We start from the raw sequence: 27,978 nt of genomic DNA, 5'->3' as shown, positions 1-27,978 counted from the left end.
TTCACACCATCGCGGAAGATAAACGTCTGCAACGTGAAAAGGAAGTTGTCACACTCCACAGATCTTGAAAAAACGAAAGCTGATTGTCAGCTGACCAAAGAAGGAACGTATTATTATTTAGCTAGCTAGCTACTGTAGCAGTGCTGGACATGTCGTAGTTATTTCCCCTTAGTAATAAGTACATTGAGTATACTGCTATGTCGTCTGCTTCTGAACTATAGACACTATTGGGAATAATAACGTTAATTGCCCTTGAAATTAAGACTAGAGCTAAGTGAACGGTAAGATGAATTTTGTGAAAGTCGAGGTCCCCTTCATGCGGGCACGATGGTGTTTATTTTGATTCAAAACATGTGAGCCATGTGAGTGGAATAGTGATGATAGACTACTGAGTATGAACATGTAGCTTGTTGACAAAAATATAGTCGTAGCCGCATTATTTTGTTTTGGTTGCTACCGTACTGATCCTTGCTCTCACACTGACAGGGCGTTTGCAAAATAGTAAATATACTACGTACCTGGCTAACAACATGCTAGCAACTAGACTGTTGAACACTGTCGGAGCAAAGGACAACTATTGAGCTAACTGTTGTGACTCAGTGCTAGCTACATTGTAAAATGTTGATTCTATTCTGTATAATACGACGATATGATTTGATTTATGTTATCGTTCCGGACAGACGCGCACTCAACTAAAACGTATAACATTGGGTTGACAACTTTCTCAATACCAAACACGGGACAAAAGGCGGCGTGCCTGTGTGATGATGCACCGTGCCACGGCAGCGTGGGTATGGTGTTGTGTGAATTTACCAGTAGCGGTTAGAACCGAAACTGTACTGTACTGTAGCGAGTGGTACGTGACAGTGGAGCGAGTGGTACGTGGCAGTAGGTAGTGGTACGTGCCAGTGCCTCCCCTGGTACGGGAGGGTAGCCAGTGGTACATGCCAGTGCCTCTACTGGCACGTGACAGTTGCTAGTGGTAGTGCCAGTGCATCCACTGGCACATGACAATAGGTGCATTCGACATGACCTGACTTCATGCGGCGCTGCAGCCGGCTGCAGGCGGCTGACTTGAAACTGTGAATTCCGGTTAGACTTTTTGTCCGACTTGAGACGGCGCCGAGGATACGTCACTGTGACGTCGCCATCAAAGTACCGTGAGATCGATTCGAGAGCTGCCGGCTGTGTAGCCGAGCGCATTTTCTCAAGAGCAACTGCACGGGTCCAAGTGACGATACAGCTATTTCATGATTGGCCAGACTCACACACGACAACTTTGACATATGTTTTGTAATATTCGGACACCTTCAGTTTCGCCAATGCTCAAATCCGGACCAAACTGTTAAATTGAATTAAACATTCATGGAAGAAAGGGTTGTACTCCGCCTCTTCACTAACGGAAAGACTACGTTTAATTATAAATAGAGTAAAGTAAGCAAACAGAGCTTAATTGGCCGTGACTGACGTCAACGCAGCAAACCACGAGAAGCTGAAATGTCCGACTTCACAGAGACGTTTTCAACTCCTCCCCGACTGCAAGCGGCTACTCTCACCGGTCGTTTCATGCAGCCGCAGTCCATGTCGAACACACCTAGTTACTGTTCTGTTGATAGTGGTAAGCAAGGGTCTAGTGGCAGTTGCATTGGGTGTCTTGCTTTTGTTTACTGTTGTGTAACTGCCCCGCGGCCATTTTAGAATAGGATAACAGGCTATAAACTTTCATTTTTTAAATATAAGTTAAACTGTTCATGCTTACAGACTCCAAACCATACTTTTAATGTCTCACTACAAGCTCACCATACAAAGTAGTCAATTTAGACATTATATTGCACATAGTGTAATGATGTGACTTTAATGTAAAGCAGACTTGTACACACAAAATGAATTAGTAACAAATTATTTTACTCAGAGTAACTGAATGTAAGCGTGCACATGAGCCACCGTTGTACACCCTCTTAAGTCTCTAATGCACATCGTTGTGTTGTTATCAGTGCCTCCTAGTGGCGTATATCATTAATTGTAATAACTGAAGTCAATAGCCGCCATTTGCATTTCGATACTTTGAGTAAATATAGTTAAAGTCTTTTATTTGTCAGGTACACAGAACAACACAAGGTCAGACTGAAATTCTTAAGACAAGACAAAGCAAGCACTTGGCATAACATATAAGTACACAGAACATAATTTACATCTATGCTGAGCTTAAATAAGTGAAACTTCCTAAATATACAGACAGTAATAAATCAACTATATTAACCCTAATACTAAAACTTCCTAAATTACAGATAACAATAAATGATACACTATACTAACCCTAAATGCACATAAAACCAATTTCAACCCTATAACCTATTCTAACCTAAGTGTACAGTACAATAGTGCAAAATTGCAGATCAGTGACTATGTCAATGACCATACAGGAGCCATACACTGAGGTACAGTAGTGCAATGTTACTGATAGTGCAACCAGTAGCTGAAAGTGACAGTGTATAAGTGACTAGTGTGCAGTAAATCAATGTCCATATCAGTGTCCATTCAGAAGCCTGATGGCCTTTGGGTGGGAACTGTTGTCCAGTCTGCGTGTGCGCGACCGTATGCTGCGGTAACGCCTGCCAGAAGGCAATGGGGTAAAGAGACTGAAGGATGGGTGGGAACAGTCTCTTAGAATCCTGCCGGCTTTCCTTGGGCAACGTGTGTGGTAGGTGTCCTGTAGGGCTGGGAGCTTCTTGCCCATGATGAACTTAGCAGAACGGACCACACTTCGTAGGGCCTTGTGGTCCCTGTCAGTGCAGCTCCCATACCACACTGTAATACAACCAGTCAGAATGCTCTCTATAGTGCATCTGTAAAAGTTAGTGAGGATGACTGAGTGAGTCCATACCAAACTTCTTCAGGCTCTTTAGGAAGAAGAGGTGCTTACGGGCCAATTTGACCACCTTGTCCGTGTGAACAGACCAAGTGAGGTTGTTGCTGATGTTCACCCCGAGGAACTTGAAGCAGCTGACCTTTTCCACTTCAGATCCATTGATGAGTAGGGGTGCATGCTCCTCCTCCTGCCCCCTCCTATAGTCCACAATCATCTCCTTGGTCTTGCTGATGTTGAGAGAGAGGTTATTGTCCTGACACCATGATGTCAGGGTGTCAACTTCCTCTCTGTAGGCTGACTCGTCACTGTCAACGATGGTTGTGTCGTCAGCAAACTTAACAAGGAGGTTGGAGCTGTGCGTTGCCGCACAGTCGTGGGTGAACAAGGAGAACAGGAGAAGGCTGAGCACACAGCCCTTGGGGGTACCTGTGTTGGTGATCAGTACAGATGAGGTGCGGTCACCGATTCTCACCACCTGTGCTGTGTAGTTGTTAATAATAGTTCATTATTTTCATATGAAGAACCATGTCAATAAATGACACCCTATGATTGCAGATGTACTTGCTGGGTATTATACATATTGGAAACTACAAACTCTCCTGGATTCAAATTTGGTTAAATCACTCAGATATCTTTATCACAACTTAAGTTACATCATTTTAAAGTCGACCTGTGTCAAAGTGATAAGGGAGAAAATCCTTTTGTTCGTAATGACGTGAATGTAAACGTCAGTTTAAGTATAGGCTACTTTAATAACTTCTCAGCAAGTCATTTCAGTGATCAGTTGTTATGGGCTGCTGCAGCACTCAAAAGAGCAGGCAAACTGAGCATTTGATTTGACATGGCTTAAAAATCTTGCTACCTGACATGTCCAAAAACTGTTGAAATTAACAGTTTTTCATAAGTAATCATATACTTTTTGTACATTACAATTAAGTTTAGGGTGTTAACTATACAAAACATCAAAAATATCATTACGATTTTCGATCTTTTATGGCTTATAGCCAACAATGAGGGGCGGCGACATCCACGTGTTTCCGCAGGCCGCCACACATTTAAAAAAAAGTAAAAGTTGTTGTCCTATTCTAAAATAGCCGTGGGGCAGTACATGACAGTAAACAAAAGCTGCAAGACACCCAATGCAACTGCCACGAGACATTTGCGTACCATTATCAACAGTAACTATCATGTACCAGTGGAGGCGCTGTCCAGTACCACTAGCTACTGTCATGTACCAGCGGAGGCACTGGCATGTACCACTAGCTACTGACACTTACCACTAGTTCCACTGGCACGTACCACTCGGTGCCAGTAGAGGCACTGGCACGTACCACTAGCCACTGTCACGTACCACTCGCTCCACTGGGACATACCACTAGCTACAGTACAGTTTTGGTTCTAACTGCCTCTCGAATTTACAGTTAAAATTCATGCTCTTGGACAATTGGTAAGGCAAAAATGTTTCACGTTCTATTTAGTCTCTAGCTTGACTAAAACAGTCGTAATCGTTATGCAAGTTTATGTGAATAGACCTCAATGTAAATGATCAGAGAAATCACCATTTGGACAGCAAAAAACAAACACAAACATCCAATCACTAGAGCTGATCTTGACTCCTAAATACAACACTTCTAGTCACTATGCAGTGGTTTTTATTTGTCTGAAGGCGTGATTTGGCTTGACAGGTTGTCCGTACAGAAAAAACGCATTGAAAGTTCAACGGATTGTATAGCATTGTTGTATATAAACTAATTATTATTAATATTAGCAGACTAGGCTGACAGACGATGAATGTCCCACTTTACCATACAAGCTGTCCCACATTACCTGAAAATGCTGCCTGAATGAAAAAGGGGGTCATGTTATGTCTTAAAGTGTGTATTTCTATTTCATTCCAACATGAAAATGTTATAAGCCCTAAAATCATTTACAGAAACCAGGGCTCCAGACTGCGACCAAATGGTCACATTTTGCTACCAGTTTTTGAGACAGTGCGAGCATTTTTTACAAGCACTCGCGCACGTGCGACCTACACATTTTGAATTCATTGGGTGTGCACAATGTCAGCACACGTTAGCAACGACGCATAGATATGACGTTCTAGTAAGACAGCGATATCAGCGTTCCTTCTGCATTAGTACCGTAGCTTAAAGTCTAAGATTTAGGCTTTTTTTTGCTAGGCACCTATAAACCTAGCTAAAAGTCTTAGAAAGTTTAGGCTATTTTTCGCTAGGTTCCTATGAACATGTCTTAATCTGCCAGACAAGTGGGTGCTCCTTCGGTCAAGTATCGTGTTGTGGTGTTGGAGGACTGATCGAAAAGTGCATCATACATTTAAGTAATTTAGCTAAGACTTGCATGTACAGTACGTAATGTCACATTAAATAATGTATTTAAACTCAAGCTTATATGGTGCATCGTTGTATATCAGTTGTAAAATGAAAGTAAAAAAAACGGACCCATCTGCAACCGACGCAGGCACACCCCACAATTTCCCCAGAAAATGTCCAAGGGGCGATTCTACGATCAGACCTTTAGGGGTGCTCAGCCCCCAATGAGAATGTGACATGAATACAGTGCCTTGCAAAATTGCTGAACGTTAACCCCCTCGCTAATATAAATCCCTAATTTGACTGGATAACAATTAATACATTTATGTATTATTATGCAAAATATTGAATGAAGAAACTAAGGATGTCCCTTTCTTCATGAACTACCACCATCAAATGATAATAAACAATATATAAAAAAATTATTTAAAGGGCGATTGATGGCAAAACCGATTTTACCTTGTCATAGTTGAATAACGACAGTTTGGTGGGTAAAATGAACATACAGTGAATATCAAAGTCCATTGACACCTTTTTCCTATGCAAATCTCAAAATGAAAAAATTTGGCTGTAAAACGCTAGCTTTTCAACAGTCACCGCAGTGACGTAGGACGGGGGGCCGCCGTTTTTGGCTCTGGTCTGTGTCTTTGTCACGTCCCAAAATTTACATCCAGACCAGCCCACTCACCGGTGTTTCTGCCCAGTCCGAGGTAGCGTAGATCTCCGATGCTAGTTTAGCTGCACGCTGCTCTGTAGGCTACTTCTAAGCAATGACAAGGATATTGAAAATGGACCACGGTCGTAAATGATGTGTTCCAGGCTGTACAGAGAAGGCTAACACTTATAGTTTTCCCAAGGGCCCAAACATTCGACAGGCATGGCTGCTGTTTGTCTATGAGCAGATCTCGGCGAAGTTCGACATGCAATTATACATTTGCTCTGAACATTTCACCCAAGACAGTTTTGTCAACCTTGGACAATTTCAAGCAGGATTTGCTAAGAAGCTGAACCTGAAAAGATGTGCTGTTCCGACCGTACGCTCATCGCAACTGCAAGCTGTACGTAGGCAACAGTATGATTTTGTTGCTAACAGTTATTAGCAATGCTAACGTCTCCTGTATCGAGCATAGGTACAATGCTAAGCACATTAACATACTTTACTTAGCAAATGACTCTAGCTAGACGAGCTGTAGTAGGCATTTGAAGGGAAGCTTCCAAAAAAATAGCCAGAAAACGAAAAGTAGTCTGGCCTATTGCTAACGCCTGTCTAGATGATCTATTTGAAAGAACTGGAGAAAGGCAGGCGCTAGATACACGATACGTTAGCATTGCTAATAACTGTTACAGACAAAATCATACTACAGCTTGCTGTTGTGATGAACGTAAGGTTGGAATGCACCTCTTTTCATCAACCGCTTCATAGCATCCTGCTTTACATTGTCCCAGGTTTTTAAAACCGTCCTTGGTGAAATGGTTCGCGCAAACTTGTCGAGGGTCGAACTACACAGGGATCTTCTATGCTACGGTATAGACAAACATCAGCCATGCCCGTCTAGTCAATGTTAGATTGACTCTAGCTCATCTGCTTTTTATTAACGCTGATTTGCAAGGAATGCAAGAACAACTAGAAAGCGAAAACACCTACTGTACTAGTAGGCATGTAAACTATTTTAGCTTGCTAACGTAACAATGATTTAGCCTAGTTTATTGGCAGTGGGGCTAATGTTGTTTCATGTTCCTGACTGTGTTTCATTCAAATAAATAACTTGTGTTATGTAAATCTACAATTCACGATGCATGTTTGTCCAGATCTTTGTCAGGTTATTTTTTAGCAAGATATCTAGAGCTCCAACAGCTAGCTAACTGAAGCTGAGTAGTAGTTTGTTTGCTAAGCTGTAGCCTAATGTTCTTCCCACCTAAGTCAATCCTGGTTTGCTTCGACAACAGAAGCAGAAACAACTAACGTTATCATTTCAAATGATATGTAGTCAATCTGTTGAAAATAGTGTTGTGTAGACACAACAGATTTATTTGCCTGTTTTTATTTCAAGTCTACACCTTCGGTGTTTCAGTGAGTGCTGCTGTTAGCTGTGTTGCGTTTTAGCTCGCCAGCTGCACTTGTTGAAAACCAACCAATCAGCGCGCAGCTCATCTAAATATTAATGAGCATACCATAAAAGGAGAAAAGCTAGTGTTTTTTCCCGGGAACATTTCAGAGGATCTATCAGGGGGCATAGAACTGCACCTGGGCCATTTTCAACCCAACCAATGTTACATACCCTATTCGGAGACCTTAAGGAACAGTGTGAAATACCCAGTCAATCGCCCCTTAATATTAGGAGTGCTTGAGCACTCCTAAAAGTAGTCTAAAATTGCCACTGAATTGTACCCTCTCTAAATGCATTGCAGGTAGGGATGGGTATCGTAAATTTTTATCGATATCGATACCATTTTTGAGACTGCTTAACGATTCGAGTCTTTATCGATACCACTATCGATACTTTTCTATATCTTAAGTAAAACAGATAGAACAAGGGGAAGGTGTTGCTCTCAGGAGGAGGCTGGCTCAAAGGAGCATATAGGCACAATGGATCCTGACTGGCTAAATCTAAATCTGTCCACTACAGATGTACTATCCACAACCTGGATGAGTAACTGACTGCGATTGGTTGGTTGACGAAAAGTGACATTGTCAAGCTCATTGACTTTATGAAAAGTTGTACACGTTTCAACAAAAGGCACCTGATATAGCTAAATAACCAGCTAACCAAACCCAAACCTTCCTTATCTTATCCCTATTTTTTTCTGTCTCTGTTTTTGTTTAACACTATGCTTAAGCATCCCACAGAGCCATGCTCATGGTGACTGTTTTGAATGATCAGCAGTGAGGGGGGGGGGGCTTGTCTTTACTCACACACTGCTCGTAAATAATTTTTGCAGTTCGCACACACATCAAATTTTAGGGGCATATGCGAGTCAAATAGTTGCACTGTTGAGCCCTGAATTGGCTTATTATTGTCAACAACGGAGACTCGTTACGTAGTTGGGGTGCGCTCACTAGAGGATTGTCCTGCAAAGTCAGCTGGAATTTGCACCGTTGCAACTCGGACACAGTCGAAGTACTGCATTTTATCTTTATCTGATGCAGGTGCTTTTTCATCGCAGTTGTTTTCCCCCCTTTACAAGAAATTACTTTAGAACATATATAGGACTTTGCTTTGTCTTTATCTTTGGCTTTAATAAAATGTAGCCAAGCCTTTGACTGTTTCGTGCGTTCTGCCATCGTAGCTAGCAACAAAATGATAAATGAAGCGAAGTAGCGCGTGAGGCAATTAAATTCTTGTTTGTTTAGTTTAAAGGTGGTTGGCAGGCATTTCAATTGAATTAGTCATTTTATGAGTCAAACATTGTATGTTCGTGCACCAGTGATTTGATTTAAATAACATTAATTGTTTCACGAGACATAAATCAACGTTACATTATATTTCTTGGTCTCGATAGCGGTATCGATAAGCTTGGACCTTATTGATATTCGGGTTTTGAGAAATTTGGAACCGGGTCCTTATAGAACCGGTTCTCGATACCCATCCCTAATTGCAGGTCAATATAAGGTGTGCCCCAAAATGTTCTGCTTGCGCTCCTAAAATGTTCAGTCAGGGGCTACTGTGCTCCTAGCCTGATGTTGTCATACTCATAATTCTAGTCAGAATATGAGTCTGATAACTCTCCGTTAGGCTGTGACTATGCGGCGTGTTTCAACCGAACTCGTAAAACAAATGCCTCTTTGCTCAATTGGATAGACCTACAACCAATCAGAGCAACGTAATATGTTGTTTGTTGAAAACACGTTCAACCCAAGCGCTCTTTCGTGACGTTGTTGATTACGTTACTGTTGATCGTCTGTCCATCATCGTATAAAGCCCATCCTGGCAATTTCATTGGATCGACCAGCTCCTGGTCTTACATAGTTTGTCCCCAATACAAGCCCCACCAGACCCAACTTCCCAACCAAATTGTTTTGTGGGCGGGGCTAAGTTGGGCTGGCAGCCAGGCTACTGTGCTCCTAGGAAAAAAAGTTAGTCTGGAGCCCTGAAAACACGACTGGGGTGAGTAAAGTTTTTTTGTAAGTCTACTGGAGCCTGTACCAAAAAGTCTCCCACATTCATGGCCACGGAAACTATGGGTGCAGAGGGTGCTGCAACACCTCGAATGTATTGAATTTAGTAACAACAGCAACACTAACTACATCAATTGCAGATATCAGAACAGCCATACCTGCAGTCTGTGAATGTTTTATGTGTTAATTACTTTGTCTTTGCATCGTACCAGCTGAGTAACAGAATGCAACAGTCTGTGATGTGATGTACTCTTTTCACCCAAATAAACGTACCGGTACGTAAATTTTTTTTACCAGGAAAAATCCATCCCGTATGTTCTTATTTTGGATGGTACATTTATTTTCGTTTTGAAAATCGAGACAATTTTTTTTTTTTTTTTCCATGATTTTTTTTCGGAAGGGAAGATAAACTCTTTGATGTGAACGTTAGCTACCTTAGTTGCTAGCTACTGGCAAGTAGCTTACATTATCTAACGACGTTAGCTACTAACTGAAGGTTGTCAGTGCAAGTTCAGGATTGTATGCTGCACAAAACGCAGAATATGAGGTGCTGGGAGATGATCATTAGAAATATCACAGCACCTGCAATTGTGCTGCGCGGCAGTCGTGTCTACTATAAGTTTGTTGTTTGTTGAGGTGTACCAGTAGTCATGGCATGTTTGTTATTTGACAGCTATGTATTGTAGCAAGTCAAGGGGTGTGGGGTTTCCACAACAACAAGCGGAACAAAGACTTCAGCACACCCAGTCCACTTTCTGTGTATCAGGCACTTTAATTCGTCACATACATCATTTTATAGGCCATCCCACAAACAATCAACCCCCCTACGAGACACAGCCTGTCTCATTGAAGCAGGAAGTCCCTATATGGCTCGGGGGTGGATCCAACGGGCGGCCAGATATCTGCCCTCAATCACCACTCCCCTCACCTCTCCCTGCCGTCTGCCACTGTATTTCCAAGCTACAGGCATTGAAGTATTTTCCTAGCAATGCAAATGCAATGCTTTGGTAGTGGTTGTCATTTTGACTGTATGCTGTTGTAGGAAGAGTTTAGTACTAGTACATGTATGTTTGTAACTAGACAGCCTCTTTTTAACTAGACAGCCTCTTTTTTTACTTTGTAATAACTATCTATTTAAAAATGACAAGTGTTGAAGTATTTTCCTAGCAATGCTTTGTTTGCTTGTGGTTTTCATGTTATGTTGCAGTCATGTTGACTGTACGTTTTTGAGGAAAAGTACTACCATATATTTGTAACCAAACAGCCTCTTAAAAAAAAATGTTCTAACAATGATTATGTATTTCCAAACTACAAGTGTTGATGTTTTTTCAATGGTATATTTGCTGTCCAATTGTATTCCTGATTGCAAGTGACAGTAAAAGATGCACACTTTCACTGGTAGGAACACATTTTCATAGCATATGGACACAGTTTGCGTGTCGATATGGCAATTTTCCGGGGGGTACTTTTAATCCAGGGGGTACTTTTATTCGATTTTAAGGATTTGTCTGTGGGGTACTTTATTCTGGAGGGTACTTTTATTTGGGTGAAAAGAGTACATTGGTCGCTGTGACGTAGTCCTGTTTTGGCTCCGCCTATACAAAACGTGAGCTGAAAACGGAAGAAAAACTGTTTTAACGGTCTAACTCCACATTTCAGTGCCACAGTTTTTGTGCTTTGCACATGCTTTCAGGAACTAATTTCACACGTATATAATGTACTGAGAAGCAAATCATGGAATTTGCTTTACAGGATCTTTAACTTCCTTAAAGGCGGGTACTCTATTGAAGTTTAAAACTATTGGATCTGCCCAGAGCCACTCTGGATCTGCCATAACCAATCGCTAGCGTTTGCCTTAGCTAACTCCTTCACCATTAACGGAGCTAGCTGGAAAATCAAACTTTTCCTGTACACTGTGGGGAGGAGGGCCACAACATTATGGCCACCAACAAAACTTAGCAAGGATTGTTCTTGTTCCGGCTTTAATATATGGATATTCGTCAGCGCCACAACTGACCGAATAGCTTCACTTGCATCTTTCTCCACCGCCATTACTGAACTGCAACTCAAACTAGCGCACAATATCAACGTAATCTTTCTCAGCCACTCCCTCTGTTTGCTGATTGGACCTACAAAAATTGTTCCCAAAAACCGAAACCCCAGACCTAGTACAGAAGCAAAATGAAAATTGAGCATATGTACGTAGGATGGCAGAGCCAGACTAGGTCAAATGCAGTGTGCCAAAAATGTGCTTTATAGTGGAAGATTTATCACATCAGTTGAACTGCAGACATTACAAAGGAACAAAAGCAGAGACAAAATGTTGCACCAACTTTGTTTTTTTTTCTACAATATTTTTGTGCCACAAACTGCCGGCTGGATGAGCATGGTTAAAGTTCAAGGTGCAATGTTATGAAAAAGTAGGATGTCCCAGTTGAATTGCATGCAACAGTACATCACAAGGGCAGCTAAACAAAAATTGTACGTTGTTTTTGTGTGCGATTTGGGAAACAGATGACACCAACTCTATCTACAATCTAGTGTTAGGCAAGCAAGAAAAACTATTGTTACCTAGCAAAATAACCTAAAATAAAGTACAATGACCTTGAAATACATTTTAAATATTGCTATAGGTATACACGGGCATACAAGCTGCTACAAATTCAAAAAGGTAGTCTAGCCCTATTCGTCCATGAAGAGATCTCTTGTTCGGCTCATTTACGCTATACATACAACTGATGCGCATGAGGTGACCTGTGATCTGATGACAGATGATATCACGGCGTGATCAACACATGTTCTGCTATTGCTGTTGTATCAGATATAGGATCTGTAAGTGTGCCCCACACAGTAAGAGTGCTGTGTGGAGATCAGAATAGACCGTAATCAACATACGGGAGAACGGAGGTCCCGTAGGCAACAAAACAATTCAGCACAATATAGGAGATGTCCTGGGTAATACGGAACAGTTGGCAACCCTGCATCACAAAGTATCATTTAAACTCAAAAATAATTTAAGTCGATAAAATCAACCAATATATTGGTAATTAGGGATGGAGATTTGAACTGATTTCACTATTCGAATAGTATCCAAAATTATTTTCGAATAACCGGATAATCTATTTTTATTAATGCGGTTCCGTTATGTCTTTAGCATGACGCAAAGCATACAGTCAACACATGAACCACAACACATTCTGGCAATAATTTGGACTATTAAGATATTAGATAACATAAGGGTTGAATAAAGAAAACAAATGAAAGATCATTTCATCAACATGACGAAAAGACAATGAACTTGAAAAAACGCTGACTCACCAGACGTATAGGTTCCTAAATTGGCGGAATAGCGCTGAGTTTATTACTATGTGAAATTAAAACTTGAAATACTTTGGAAGACATTTAACACATTGGGTAGGCTATCCTCGATAAAAACGAAAGAGACACTTGGAGAAATATTGCATATTAACTTGGATATTAACTTGGAAACGGGATCCTCGGTGCGCCACCACACAATGCAAACATAGCCGATTACGCTAGCTCTACATGGCTGCTGGTTAATAAAAAAGCCACAAAACTATTTGTCATACGCATTTTTATTCAGTAAAATGAGCATATAAACATGCTCAGGGGAGAGTACGGAGTCAATTTAGGCCGGCGTAGAATAGACTGCAGGAACTGAGGTTGCTGCGAGGTAGGCTACTGCTTAGCCAGGACACTATGCTATTTTTCTTGTAGCGCCAAATGAAATGAAAAGACACTCGCAGCAGAACGCAGGGTCATGTAGCTTACCCTTTTTGATGGTTTTCATAATTTCTAACGTCACAACTATTAGAATTCTCAACACAACGCAAAGTTTTTTCATTAAAAATAACTTTTTTATATTAAACTAAGCTCATAACTATTTGAAAAAAGTATTCGAATACTAACCTACTTTAGGATATCCGGATATTCGATTAACCACGCCCATCCCTATTGGTAATACTGTAACATTTTGGTCAACGTCTGTGAAAAGTCAACATGGCTGGAGTCAAAGTCCAACTGCATGTGGTATTCCAATAACAATGGCATACTTTGCCAATCATGTGCATTTTTATCTCTAGCTGTTTATGCATGAAGTACGTAATTTAACACCACAGAAGCATTTCCTGATGTTTACCGTTTTTGTATACTAGGCCCAGGCACTATGCTTGACACGGCGGTGACTGCGGTGGTAAGGTTTGCCAAGTACAACAGCAGTGTGTTCCCCACACCTGTGGACAACACTTCTGTATTTCCTACCTGGCAACCCAACTCAGAGGCCAACATCAGCAAACCTCACAAATGTCTACAAGTCCTTTACGAAGACATTGGGGACTCCAGGTAATTGTCCTTGGAAGTGTTTGTTCAAAAAAATACCTTTTTGTATCTGGCATTGGTAAAGTTTTTGTCTTCAGGTTTGAATCTTCAAATGGTGTTTTCAATCCACAAGTGAGAGGTAGGGCTCGGCGATACAACAATCTTGATTTTTCATACTAAAATCTCCCAAGATAACGATAATACATTTAAGATGTATTTCGATAGTTGTTTTGAGTCAGATTTCCTCTACCAACAAAAACCATACATGAATGGCCAGTCAAACATGTGGTTGACGCATGTCAATGGGACGCCAACTCCAAACAGATTTTAGAGTAGAGATAATGTGTCTACGTAATAGGTATATGGGTCAACACTGCTGATGTTACTGCTGCTAGCTAGCTAACTCCTACTACCAGAACACACACAGCTAGCTGGTTAACTCTTATGTAAACCAAAATCTATTGTTGTTTTCTGACATCACAGAACATCAAAGCTGGAGGGGCCAGAAGAGCACCCGTGCTTATGGTATTGACAGGACAAGGCAACACGTGAACAGCTAGTTACCATAGTCCACAGCTAGTGTTACCTATTTCACCACAAAAGTTTGAAATTCATTGTGCTACAGAACCTTCAACAAAACAATAGCAAAGCAATTGGTAACAAGATGCACATTTTGACACCTTTCATGTCTACGTAGACCATTTCAAAAACAGTAGCTATCGCTGTTAAAGATTTATACGAGCAGTGTGTTTTTAGGTAACAAACAAACTGATTGGGGTGTGCTTGCCTTCGGCATATATATTTCACATATATATTTAATATTATTATTATTATTGTTTATTTTCGCGACCCTAAGGCTCAGTCAATATTTGGACTACATAGACAACGTCGATGTCAAAAGGTTCGTCTTGGTCGCAATTGCATTGGTTCTATTGGGATTTATGTTCTGTTGCACGGTTTAGGTTTTTATTAAGTTTTTGTGGCAAAAGTGAAGCCAACGGTGGCTAACTTGTTAGCCACAGTCACTGACGCTACTGACGTCACTAACGTCACGAAATATCGCGCGACTACCTCTAGCAGAACATTAGTTTAGCAGCTCGTTCTTCTGGGAGATAGCTCGGCTAACTGCTTTACTGCAAGGGAGCTGCAGAAACGCCACAAGCAAAGAGGCCAGGGTGATAACTATTTACCCATTTTATTTTGTGATATGAAACACAATTGTGAAGTGTAATGTACAATATAAGCTGATATAAGGAAGTAGTTACATCTACTTTCCGAAACAGTAGTCTACTATTTCACTGAAGCATTAGCATCATGACATTAGCCTCTGTTGCTCGGGCAACACATACTACAGCGGTCTATGATGCATCTGTTTTCAATCGTTAAAATAAACATTCCTCACAAATACATTTTCGTTGTAGGATTTATTTTGACATTAGATTACAAGTAAACGATTTGTTGGTGAAATTAAAATTACCTGTGGTTTCAAACCAGTGTAGCTCACTGCAACGCTGTACTGTAGCCTACAGTAGTCTAGTAGCTAAAAAAAAAACATCACAGCTGTTTACAGTAGCCTACGTAGGAAGTCAAACGGCGGCACATGTTAGTGACCACTAACCTGAACTCCATTGCCACTGCCTAAACTTCAATCTGTTCATGAAAATAATTCATTTCAGCCTAGACCGTACAACGGAAGTAAGGTTAAATCGAATTCAACCAATGCAATTGCTACCAAGACAATCTAGTAGTAGTTGTAGCCTACAATTTACCGGGGCAGCTTCTCCACACAGCAGGGTTATATCGCATTTTGCCTTGTTACTGACAATGATCGCTACCACTGACATTCTTATGAATGAGTGATTTTCCCCTAAATAAATGTCAAGCTTATTTACGTTTTTGGGGGCATATTTTCAGTTAGCAGATGATACTATTTGAATGCCGGTCTGCCAAATGTATTTGTTTTGATTCAACTATGAGGTTGCTGATCACCATTCCCTCTTGCAGGGGAAATGAGAAGACATCTATTTCATTCTACTCTTCACTCTTAGTATTTTGAGTTGTAAATGAGCATTAAAAAAAATGCTTTTAAATCTATGTTATCTTTATAAATAATAAGTAAGCTATGCATTTTAATATAAAATATACAGAAATGTAATTTAAATACGGACCCCTGCAACCAACGCAAGTAAGCAAGCACACCCTACAATTTCCTCAGAAATTGTACCCTCTCTAGTTCATCTTCTGATCTCTTTAGGGTTCTGTTCTAAGGAGAGTACTCTTAAAACTTTAAATTCAATTATATATTACTATATCGTGATCATTTCCGACATCGATCAATGTGAAAAACGTGATAACATTTTTGACCAAGTGACAATGTGAGGCATGTCTTAGCTAGGTTAGTCTTATAAACAGTTGGCATTCTCCTTTGCAGTGACGGAACATTTATAGTTGGATATGTCCTGCAAACTCAAGTTCAAATTCTCAACCCTTACCCTTAAAAAAATGTCACCATTGTGAGATAAGGTTTGTGTCATGTGTCTGCTCTTAATCCTCTCCTAGAGTTCGGTTTTGGGATCTCTTGCTGCTGGTGCCCAATGTGGCGTTCTTTATATTCCTGATGTGGAAGCTTCCCTCCGCCAGGGCCAAGATCCGGCTAACCTCAAGCCCCATCTTCATCACCTTCTATATACTGGTATGCTGCATTATTATATTGCAACGACAGTACGAGCGTTCTGATTGGCTAATGGGTATTCATGCCAGCCGCATATTGACCTCATCGGTGGTCTGATACGGATTATTATTGCCCTGCTCTGACGTCATCTTCAAAATGAGCAATATCAAGGAATCAGCTGGGTTTTACTATCCAGACGATACTGAAGACATCAACGGCGACAAAGAAATTGTTAACTTTCTAAAAGAGTCGTTGTGTTGGAATTAAAGCCATTTTAGCAGAACCGTGTTGTCCGCTTTTTATCATAAGGTATTGGATGCAAAGCAACACCTGAAACACACCGTGAGAAGACTTGAGAGCCAGCTACAATAAGCCTATCATTTATTTTCATGTACAAAATGAAACGAGCTAAAAATGCCATATTGTGTGTCCCCTGAGGTGTTTGTGGTTGGAGCAGTGGGAATCACCCGGGCGATAGTGTCCATGACCGTCAGTGCCTCCAGTGCTGCTACCATTATAGACAAGGTAAGGCAGCACACATAAATGTAACATTTGTAAAATATAATAAATATAGCTGCAAAAAGCAATTGTTCCTGCAAGGATTGTTCCTGAAAGTTGCAGACAATTAGAAAATGTGCATGGTAGAGAGACATGTATCTCACACACCATTTTTCACAAATAATCACTTAAGGTAAAAAATAATGTGGACATTGAGTTCAGGGGGGGGGGGGGGCGTTGATAAAAGTGTATTGATCTATGAAGAACTCTGTGCAAATAATTTGATCAAACACATTAGTCGTACATGAATGGTGATGACATGGAAAAGCCACACCCACAAAACTGGGTAAATAAACAGTTTATCGCAGTTCACAAATGGTCAAAACACAAATTTGTCTAGAGCATAGGCCCAAATATACAGTATTAATAAAAACATTTACATACAATTTCCCCTAGGCTTTAAAGCACGCAGTTTGTACTTTTATTGTAGAGTAGAAACATAGCCTACAGTTTAAAGCATTACTTCAACAGAAAGCGCCAGGATCGGCTACGAATGGTGCAAGGCTGTTCACATTAGACACGCATTTCTCCACGCCAGTCAATAAGCATTTGACTTTCTCTGAGCTTTCCTTTTCAACATTGAAAGCTGACATAAACATTGCATGGGCCTTATTTAGGCAACTTGCTGTTCCAACAGCCATCGCAACAGCATCCCAACGTAATGTGGCAACATTGGTCTTTTTTGCCGTAGGCTAGTCTTTGTAAAATAGGCTACGTCTGCGTGAGTGTATGCCAGCTCATCTGTCTCACTCTGAAACACACTGTTTTGAAACAACTGACTAATATTTTGGCTGGAAAGCCAACGCCATCATCAATCAGGGTTTTTTATTTTTAAATGTTTAAATTGATCAGCATTTTGACCGGAGTTGTTATCAGCGTAGTTAGGTGTTAAGTGTAGGGCTGCAAAAACAAATAGATTAAATAGATTAAAATCGATTATTAAAAGCATTGGCAGCAAATTTCATTGTCGATTTGTTGTGTCGCGTGACTATATGCCACTCAATAAGTCGCAGAGATGTTAGAGTATTAAAAAAAAGTTTAGTTGAGCACGGAGTAGAGCAGAGGTAAAGGAAAGACCATCGGAGAGACATGGCGGAGGCAGAGAAATCAGTATGACCTAAGTCATCCAAAGTGTGGGAGCATTTCACACTAAATACATCAATAAGTGTTGATTGACCGAGGTGAGGTTAGTTTCATATTCGACATTCGTCTCACATTCGTAAGACGCTACTTTGCAGCAATTGGGGACCAGGTGAAAACTACCCATACCATTTTTTTTTATGTAGACTTTTATAAGAATTTTTATGAATATAAAACCTCTGGTATACTTCCACAGCCTTGACGTTTTCAATGAAGTTTCAAATTAAATTATATAAAATCACTAATCTTTGAAAATAGCTTAATCCTCGCAAATCTGATTTTTTTTCAAAATGGTGTCAATTTTTTTAAAATATACACCAGATTATTCAACTAAATTCTGGCATACTTCCACAACCTTTCAATTTTCAGTAAAGTTTTAAATAAAACTCAAATAAATTGCCCATATCTGAAAATAGCATTAAATCCACGCTAATATTAATAACTTTTTCAAAAGTGTGTGCCTGTTTGTACACATTCTGAAGATGTTTTGCACTGTGAATTTGGACTGTCAGTTCTGTTTTTGAATAAAGGATTAAATGTATGCTTTTTTGTTCAGTTTCTTTATCCGATTCATTGATTAATAGAAAAAAGAATTGACAGATTAATCGATTATTAAAATAATCGTTCGTTGCAGCCATAGTTAAGTGACAGTACAACCAACGTAGTAAAATCATAACATGTTTTTTTATTCATATATACCAAATAACATGGTGTGTTTTATCATCTTCATTTTTTGTCAGGGTACTGAATCAGTGCCTATTTGGTGATTTTCGTCTGGGTTCCAGAAGGATTGTAACACTACTCATAGCCCTAATCCCAGTATTTCCCCATGGTACACAGGGAGAAGATGTGTGTGTTCACAATATCAAGGTTCAGGGAGGTGTCATGTCACTTCCTTTAGTGGCATTCAAATTACACTGCTCTGTTTTAGTCCTTGCATCACTAGTTATGAGGGAGCATAAAGGTCAATATATAATGTTCTTTTTATACTTCTGTAGCATAATTCTTTATTCCAAATGGTTTAACAAATGTGACCGTTTTGAGTACCTTGCTTCAAACCAGTTAAAATATATCTATTGATGCTATTTGCCTTATGAACACTGATGTAACACTGTCCAACTGCATGATTCCATTATTTATAGGCAAATTATTTCAGATGATTGTGTAATTTACCTGGCACCAGATGGCTTGTTGAATATAATACATTGTTAATATTATTCCCCCATTAGGTGCTGTGGGAGATCACCCGTTTCTTCTTGCTGACTATAGAGCTCAGCGTTATCATTCTGGGACTGGCATTTGGTAGGTGTTTTACATTAGCATTCAACAGATGAACACTTGTAACTACCTGTATTCTGCCTGTATGTGCGGGAAAAAGGCTTTAAAAAGTTGTGCTACACGGGTCAGTTTTTGTACGTTTTTATTTCAAGTCTCCACCTTCGATGTTTCAGTAAGTGCTGTTGGCCGTGTTGCGTCAACTTTGCTCCGCAGCTTCACTTGTTGTAAACCAACCAATCAGCGCGCAGCTCATGTATATATTCATGAGCATACCATATAAGGGAGAAAAACTTTTGTTTTTATTTCACAGGGTGCATTAGGGTGCATATAACAGGACCCAGGCTATTGTTACATACCAATGTTACATACTAGCCTGATGTTGTCATACTCATAATTCTAGTCAGAATATGAGTCTGGAAACTCTCCGTTGGGCTATGACTATGGGGCGTGTTTCAACCGAACTCGTAAAACAAATGCCTCTTCGCTCAATTGGATAGACCTACAACCAATCAGAGCAATGTAAAATGTAGTTTGTTGAAAACAAATTAAACCCAAGGGCTCTTTTGTGACCTTGTAGATTACGTTACTGTTGATCAATTTAATTGGTCCGCCCAGATCCTGGTTTTATATAGTTGTTCCCAATACGAGACCCTCCAGACCCAACTTTCCGACCACATTTTTTTGTAGGCGGGGCGAAGTTGGGCTGGCAGCCAGGCTAGTTACATACCCTATTCAGAGACCTTAAGGAACAGTGTGAAATACTCTATAAAATCAGTAAATGACCTCTTAAAAAAAACACCACTTTTGTCAATGAAAGAAAAAGGGATGATTATTTTTGGCTATTCCAACAGGTCACTTGGAGAGCAAGTCCAGTATAAAGCGTGTACTTGCCATCACCGCTGTGCTAGCTCTGGGTTACTCCATTACACAGGTAAAGTGTATGATTCTGTTGAAAGTCTGAAAGAAGGCAAAATAAATGTGCTTTTTTATATAAGAGAAATTACGACATTAAGTGATGGATTCTGAATAATTTCTGTAACAGTTTGTTTAATTGTCTATGATGGCTCTTGGGCCCTCCCACTCAGGGTACATTGGAGATCATATACCCTGACGAGCACCTATCCGCAGAGGACTTCAATATCTATGGCCACGGGGGACGACACTTCTGGTTGGCCAGCTCTTGCTTTTTCTTCCTGGTACGTGGCCTATTGCTGTGCTTTATAGTGTAGTATGGGAAACATGCATTATAGGCAATTACAAAGCTTAAACCTCAATTTGACCTAATCTTTACTCATTAAGGTGTACTCTCTGATCTTCATCCTACCCAAAACCCAGATGAAGGAAAGGATATCTCTCCCCTGTAAGTTTGTAGTCTTCCTGTTGCCTAGTTTTATCCATATTAAAGTTTACCCTCCTAAATACCCCCCTTCACCTTCTGGTGTCTTCACATAACATTCAGTTATTTTAAAATAAAAAGTATATTGTTGGATATTTATCTATAGTTGTTTAGTTGTGCCTCACCAAAGCTCTGTAAGTTACTTACAGTAGATCTTCTGATGGAATGTTGGATGTTGACTGAGTTTGCTTTTTAAAGTGTAAACACTAACACCTCTCGAGTTAAACCCATTATGGCTAATACTCATGCATGTCTAAAAAGTAAGTGGACACTGCTCAGTACACGGACAATTGTTTGTTGATCCTCTAATTCCAATATCATGGGCCAACATTTCTGTATGGACCATGCTATTTGCATGGGAGCATTATCAAGCCAATTAACAATACAAATGCACATATGCTTTTTTTTCAGTTCAGTTCCGATTCCAATATGTAAATTTGTATATCTGCTGATTTTCTTAAATATTAGGAAAAAACTTGTCATAGTCCATGGCAACAAGGGTCCATTACCTGTAAGTGTTAATGACATGACATCATGAATCAGTTATAATAAATATATTTTCTAACTATGGCCTACACATTTCTAGCGTAGCCTTGGCCCACCACATAGGTCCAACAGTGAAGAAGTGTCTAAGGAAAAATAGTGTGAGGCAGCAAATTATGTCCATGTACTTTTCTATCAACTGCAAAAATTAAATAAGATGACATTTCAAAGATTTAGAAGAAGCAGTGTTTAGCTATTGTGCTAATTGTGCAATTTAGCTATTGTGCTAAAATTGTGCTAAGAATTTTTTCAAAATCCCACCGTGAAAAGCTAATTTAAGGCTATTTCACTCCTGCTTACTGTTAAATAGCTGCCAGGTGTGCGTTCTGCCATTTATTTTCTTGCATTCCAAGTCTCGATTCTCTTCTTTTCTATCAGCAGATGTCGCAAGGGCACCCGTATGCACGTCTAATGTTATTCAGACAAAGTTTAATATATAGGCCTAGTGTATAAATATACCTATAACATGTTTGACATTCTTTAGCCAATAAATCACATTTTGCTGAATGATTGAAGGGCTAGACAACAAACGCTCCAATGAAATAATCACAGACTACCAACACAGAAATAAATGACAGATTGCTGAATACTGAATACAATAATGTTCATTTTAAGACCATGCCTTTGCTCCATGCAACAAGTGCCATCTAGCGATCATTACATGTCAGTAACAACGTCCCTGTCTGTAACGGCAAACTACAGAGGGTACCATTTCTGGGGAAATTGTGAGGTGTGTTTGCAGCTGGGGCAATTTATTTAACTACAGAAAAGCACCACAAAACCTATTGTTTAAACTCATCTAATCTCCAAATATTTGGAGAAAGACAACATGGCTTTTTCACAGTACTTACATTGTACTGCTAATATTTCAGAATCTTTAAAATAAGTGTACTTATTAATTATGAAGATTGCATATATTTAAAAGCATACAACATAATTTATTTTGCTTATTGTTTTCTACTTCAAAATACTAAGTGTGAAAGTATAGAATCTTCCTGAGTGTAATAGGTACCTCAGGCTAGAGATGATGTGTACCTCACATAGTTGAAACAGTTCAGCCATAGTTTGGATAGAAATTGGGCAATCATGTGTAAAACGAAATCCTAATCTATTTGTATTGTGACTTAAACTTACCTATTACGTTTTCCCTTTCTACTGATGCATTTACTCATACTGCATTTCCTTAATAATGAAATCCCTTTTAAATCAAGAAAATTCAAACAACTATGCCAATGTATTTTCATGTTGAGTTGGAATCGCAAAACAAACATTAATATCTGCCATCTAAAAGTATTTGCAAAAAGATGTAAATAAGCTTGACATTTATTTGAGAAAAACTGCTCGTATCACAGGTTTGCTTGAAATACAGTTTGACATATTCCCAATTGAACTGCTGTCTAGAAAGTAATTAAGACAAGTTTGTTCATACCTAGGCACCTAGCGAGACTAGACTTTACTACTATGGGCTCGCGGTAAAGTTCTTTACCCTTAATATTTTGTTTGCATACACAAATTGATTCATTGTGTATAGAGAATTGTACTCTATTGAGGTCACCAAAAATACACCTGTCTGATGGTTGAAAAGATTCCAATAGACTTTTACATCGTCTGCCTTTTTGGAAACTAGCTAAGAAGAGCTTCTACGTGTATGCAGCCATCCTGTCTTTGCTCAACTTGGTCCAGGGCTTGGGCAGTGCCTTGCTTTGTGCTGACATAATAGAGGGACTTTGGTGAGTATGTGTCTGTCTTGTCTTGAGATTGCCATTGTCTTAAAGGCTAAGTCATGGATATGGATGTAAAGCTGATGTTGTATATTTTATAGAATTACATGTGTCATTTAGATCTCATAAAATGTTGACCTGGTTAGTCAAAATAAATCGGGCGGTAGTAAGTAACAGGTAATACAATGGATCGATGCATTTTAAGAGATAATTGAACATATTGAATGATATATAAACATTTCAAGTCCATCTATTTAGATGGACTCCTTCTCAAGAGTCACTCCTGCAGTCCTTGGGGCCCACATTTTTTGTATGCTGTGGGTAACTGTTAGCCCAGCTCTAATGACTTGCATCATTAGCTTGTCCAGTTCTACAGTGCATCTGGCCAGTATTCACAGCACTTCCATTTTTCCACATTTTGTTGTGTTACAGCCTTATTCCAAAATATATTCAATTCTTTTTTTCCCTCAAAATTCTACACACAATATTGCATAATGACAAAGTGGTGAAAAGTTTGTTCTTATATATTCTTTAAAGATTTGCAAAAATTATCTTGGCTGTGTGCTTAGGATCGTTGTCCAGTTGGAAGATGATCCTTTACCCCAGTCTGAGGTCCAGAGTGCTCTGGAGCAGGTTTTGATCAAGGTTGATTTTGTACATTACTGCATTCATCTTTGCCTAGATCCTGACTGGTATCTCAGTTCCTGATGCTGAAACCCCCCACAGCATGATGCTGCCACCACCATGCTTCACTGTAGGGATGGTATTGGCCAAGTGATGAGCGGCACTCGGTTTCCTCCAGACATGACGCTATGCATTCAGGCCAAATAGTTCAATCTTTGTTTCATCAAACCAGAGAATTTAGTTTCTCATGGTCTGAGAGTCCTTCAGGTGCCTTTTAGCAAACTCCAGGCGGGCTGTCATGTGCTCTGACATGCACTGTCAACTGTGGGACTTATATAGCAGTGTTTCCCATACATTGATGTGAAATAAACGTTTTTTTGATGCGCTCAGCCCCTTCTTGCCCTGCTAGTGTTCTCTCTCGCTCACTTTAACAGACCCGTCTGTGAAAAGCCCACTCAGCAATCAATGCGCGGGACGAACGGTTAGTATTATAATTCTCTGCACAAATGTGTCGAAAACTGATAAATTCAAGTTAAATCTAATAATATTCATAGTTAAATACATTTGGCAAATATAACAATTGGCCGGTCTAATGTAAAGTTTATATTATGTTAAGTCCCAAAACGATTTTGCACTCAAATTGATTTTGTGCTCACATTGAATGTTGAAGTCCCTATCTATACTCGCATCTAACCGACACAAGGACATAAGTTTGGACTGAGGCCCACATTTTTACATGGTCTGGCTTCGCCCCTACCTAACACCACAAATATAATCACATTCTGTGGGAAACACTGTATAGACACGTGTGTGCCTTTCTAAATCATGTCCAATCCATAGAATTTACCACAGGTGGACTCCAATCAAGTTGTAGAAACATCTCAAGAATGATCAGTGGAAACAGGATGCACCTGAGCTTAATTTAAAGTGTCATGGCAAAAGCTGTGAATACTTATGTACATGGGATTGTTTTATTTTAAATTTCACCTTATCATTATGGGATATTGCGTATAGAATTGTGAGGACATTTAAAATATATATATATTTTGGAATACAGCTGTAACATAACATGTGTAAAAAATGAAGCGCTGTGAATATTTTCTGGATGCACTGTAATTGACCCCTGATGTCTCAGTGTTGTTTTTCTACAGCAAACTGAGTCAGGTAACTAGTAGACCTCGCTGATGTGATTTATGTTGATTAAAACAGCTGCGTGGATGTCACCACCTTCCTGTACTTCTCAGTCTTCGCTCCGCTCATCTATGTCACATTTCTCAAGGGCTTCTTCGGGTATGTATGAAAAATTATACCATGTCTAGCTGGATGCATACTGTCCTTTGAATTGATATGGTCATATCTTGCTATAACACTCATTGTGTAGTCGGCCTATCTTTGGACTATTGTCTTTGATCTGGTCTTTGAACTTATTAGGATTCCTCCATCAGGAAGAATCTATAAATTACTTTTTGGGGAGTATTCTTTTTATTCTCTGTATCTCTCTAAAGTGCTCCCTAAACTATAATCCAAATGTAAAACGTTTGTCCATGAGTAACTCCCATCCCACAACTGGCACACATGAATTCATAGGAGGTGCTACAGACCAGGTCCAAAGTCTATGATTTCCCCCATAAGTCTGAAATGCCTGAAAATTGGTTTAACTCAGTGGTTCCCAACCCTGGTCCTCGGGACCCCCTGTCCTGCATGTTTCAGATGTTTCCCTGCTCCAACACACTTGATTCAAATGAATGGATCGTCATCCAGCTCTGCAGAAGCGTGCTTATGACCATTCATTTGAATCAGGTGTGTTGAAGCAGGGAAACATCTAAAACATGCGGGACAGGGTTGCCCTGAGGACCAGAGTTGGGAACCAGTGGTTCAACTGACTTATTTCTCATGGGCAACAACACAGCCATTGGGACCCATAACGGCTGCCATCTTTGATATTTCTGCACATGAATGTGTCCAAAACTACAAAATCTCCTCTTGAACTGCAGGTCTGATTTATTCAGTCATTCATTCAAATTGACCTGAAATCTGGTTTCATGTAATTGAGATACATATCTGACAATTGTATGTTTGTGAATAACAGACATGTCCAATATGGTGGATTTATTTGCATATTAGAGAATTTACACCCTTTTTACATGTGTCCACCAATCAATGCTACATTGACTTAGGGATTTTATCTGTACCACACACAAGGATGACAATAGAGTATGCTACCATGTGCAATGGCAATTTCACATCTCCACAAACGATGAAAGGGAAACTGGATTTCAACACTAAAATAATGCTTTACACATCCGCTGACTAAAAATGTATACTAGTTCATATTCATGACAGTGTTTAGTAACAAATCTAACTAAATGGGTGAATGTAAGGTTAAAAGTATTGTGAATATTTGAAATATGCATCCTTGGCTAAATGCTAGTGCAATATGCTCAGTAAAGTTTACCTCTCGCTACAAATGGCGTGCATGCTCCAAACTCTCTCGGACACAAGCTGTTAAGAAGACATTCTATGGCTAGTTTGTTCTATCAGTTCAATCAACCAAACACAGCTTGGTCATTTTTTAATTCTTATTTGACATATTGAAACAAATGACTAGACTTACAATTGGCCTGATCAGAGCATAGTTGGCACTACCGACCACTCCTCAAAGTTGTCATTTTTAAAAAGATGGCATTTTGACCCCATCAGGCCAAAATGTGTGAAAGTTGGTGTGCATGCATTATTCTTCATGGGGAACAATGAAAGTCAAATGAAGTGTGAACTTAAAAACAGCCATTGCTCCAATTGCCTTGAAATGTTGTGTACATGTGTGAAATACATGTCTCTATCATGCCAATTTTGAAAGGGTCTGGAAACGTTGGGATTAATTTGCCATTGCTGCTTGCTGCTATATTTATATTTTTAGGTAAATGCAAGTTATTTCTTAACGTCAACCATAATGTACTGTATCCCTCATCTGCAAATTTCCTACTTCACCAATACTCTGTATTTCCATATTGTGTACTATTCTCTCCTTTTCTTTCTTCCACTCCTCCAGCTCGGAGCCAAAGATCCTCTTCTCTTACAAGTCCCAGGTGGATGAGCCTGATGAGACGGACGTGCACCTGCCCCCCACCACCTCCTCCAGCCTTGGTCGCAAGGAGTTGGAGCAGGGCTCCTTTTACTCCAGCACCCAGATTGATGGGTCTGACACTGGGGCCTATCTGGATGACGTGGCATCGGGACCCTATGGGGCCGGTAGCATCAACAGCATTGACAGCGACCGCTGGAGGACCATCAACGCCTAGCAGGAAAGGGGGAAAAAAGAAGGAAAGAAGTGGAGCAATGGGAAGGATAAATTGAGTTGGACTGTGTAGGGAATGACCATGGTGGATAAGGAAGTAAACAATTGAAGCAAAAGAGCATGGAGAGGGCTTAAGTGGGAGCTCTGCTGGGGTATATTGAGACTAATTAGGAAGGCGAAGCCAGAAAGCCAGAGGAGATATTGCACATGATGCCCCACCTCCTGTCAGGATACTAAGAATTGAGAGACTAAGATTGCACCTGGTTAGCTTTCAAGCAGGTGACAAAGTCCTAAACTGAAGAAATTGTACTCCATTTGGATTGCATCCCCTCCATATCTGCTGTTGCTGCCTCATTCAGTCTGTTTCACACATTTTACAATACCTACTTTAGCCACAGCTACTGTGGAGGAATACTTTCATGCTTTGTAAGTAAATCAGTGGTTTATCAAGATTAAAACAAATCAATGTTTAGTGTTCCAATTATATTTTTCTTTTCTGTTTGGGATTATTGGGAAATATAAATGTATACCTAATAATTGTGACTCCCTTTCAAGCTAAGCCTCAGTTGTCTCACAAAAGGACCTTCCCTACAAATAGGGTGATGTGGTATTGTACCACATTGTGAATTCTTTGATAACTGACATTTTGTTCTTCATGTTTGAAAGGTTGTGTAAACTCATGTTTTCATGATTTTCTCCACATAATTTATTAGTGTGAGTTGATGCATCCTTGGGACCAGAATACCGAGCAGTGCGTTTGGTACTGTATGTGTGAGACTCGCTGTTGGGTCCTGGTTGAGACCCAACATGGAAGCATTCCCAATGGCAAAATGTCATAGATATATGTAAGAATTTGCTGTTTATATTGATTTAAGTTTGGTGATTCATTCCTTTTATGTTGGGGATTATGGTGCACCATATTGATAATTCCTTGTATTAGTCTAGTATTAAATCTCATTCTCAGTCAATAAAGACCTTATCCAAGAAATGTATTAGACGATATTGCAAATATAAGTGTTTTGATGACCCCTTTAAATTTGAAGATACAGAAAGTTAGTTTTCTATCCTGACAGTTTGCAATAAATCACATTTTAAAGA

General features: G+C 39.8%; 2 protein-coding genes across 4 annotated transcripts in view; one reads left to right on the top strand and one right to left on the bottom strand.

The window, feature by feature from the left end:
• LOC146273450 (uncharacterized) overlaps positions 1-27,978 on the bottom strand; it is a 133,474-nt gene that overhangs the window by 75,241 nt on the left and 30,255 nt on the right. The window lies entirely within an intron of this gene.
• On the top strand, positions 76-27,978 carry tpra1 (transmembrane protein, adipocyte asscociated 1). Of its 2 annotated transcripts, none has more exons than XM_084704551.1 (11): positions 76-281; positions 13,492-13,678; positions 16,214-16,346; positions 16,764-16,850; positions 19,253-19,325; positions 20,153-20,232; positions 20,387-20,497; positions 20,601-20,661; positions 22,868-22,970; positions 24,795-24,875; positions 26,635-27,978. In XM_084704551.1, the coding sequence occupies exons 2-11, from the start codon at positions 13,503-13,505 to the stop codon at positions 26,882-26,884; spliced, it is 1,155 nt and encodes a 384-aa protein (XP_084560677.1). In that variant the 5' UTR covers positions 76-281; positions 13,492-13,502; the 3' UTR covers positions 26,885-27,978. The 2 variants fall into 2 exon arrangements, with proteins under 2 accessions (XP_084560677.1, XP_084560676.1); XM_084704550.1 differs by lacking the exon at positions 76-281 and adding an exon at positions 11,701-11,718.

This window comes from Hypomesus nipponensis, chromosome 9, assembly GCF_054491055.1.
Source record: "Hypomesus nipponensis isolate SF chromosome 9, ASM5449105v1, whole genome shotgun sequence".
Lineage (NCBI taxonomy): Eukaryota > Metazoa > Chordata > Actinopteri > Osmeriformes > Osmeridae > Hypomesus > Hypomesus nipponensis.
The sequence above is the reverse complement of the archived record's forward strand: the minus strand, read 5'-3'. Positions and strand labels throughout refer to the sequence as shown.

What these genes read in the sequence shown, in the direction of transcription:
- tpra1 (XM_084704550.1), top strand. An exon ending in CATTCTGGGACTGGCATTTG is followed by an intron (nt 19,326 to 20,152) that starts GTAGGTGTTTTA and finishes CTATTCCAACAG; the next exon opens with GTCACTTGGAGAGCAAGTCC. An exon ending in TTTCTCAAGGGCTTCTTCGG is followed by an intron (nt 24,876 to 26,634) that starts GTATGTATGAAA and finishes CCACTCCTCCAG; the next exon opens with CTCGGAGCCAAAGATCCTCT.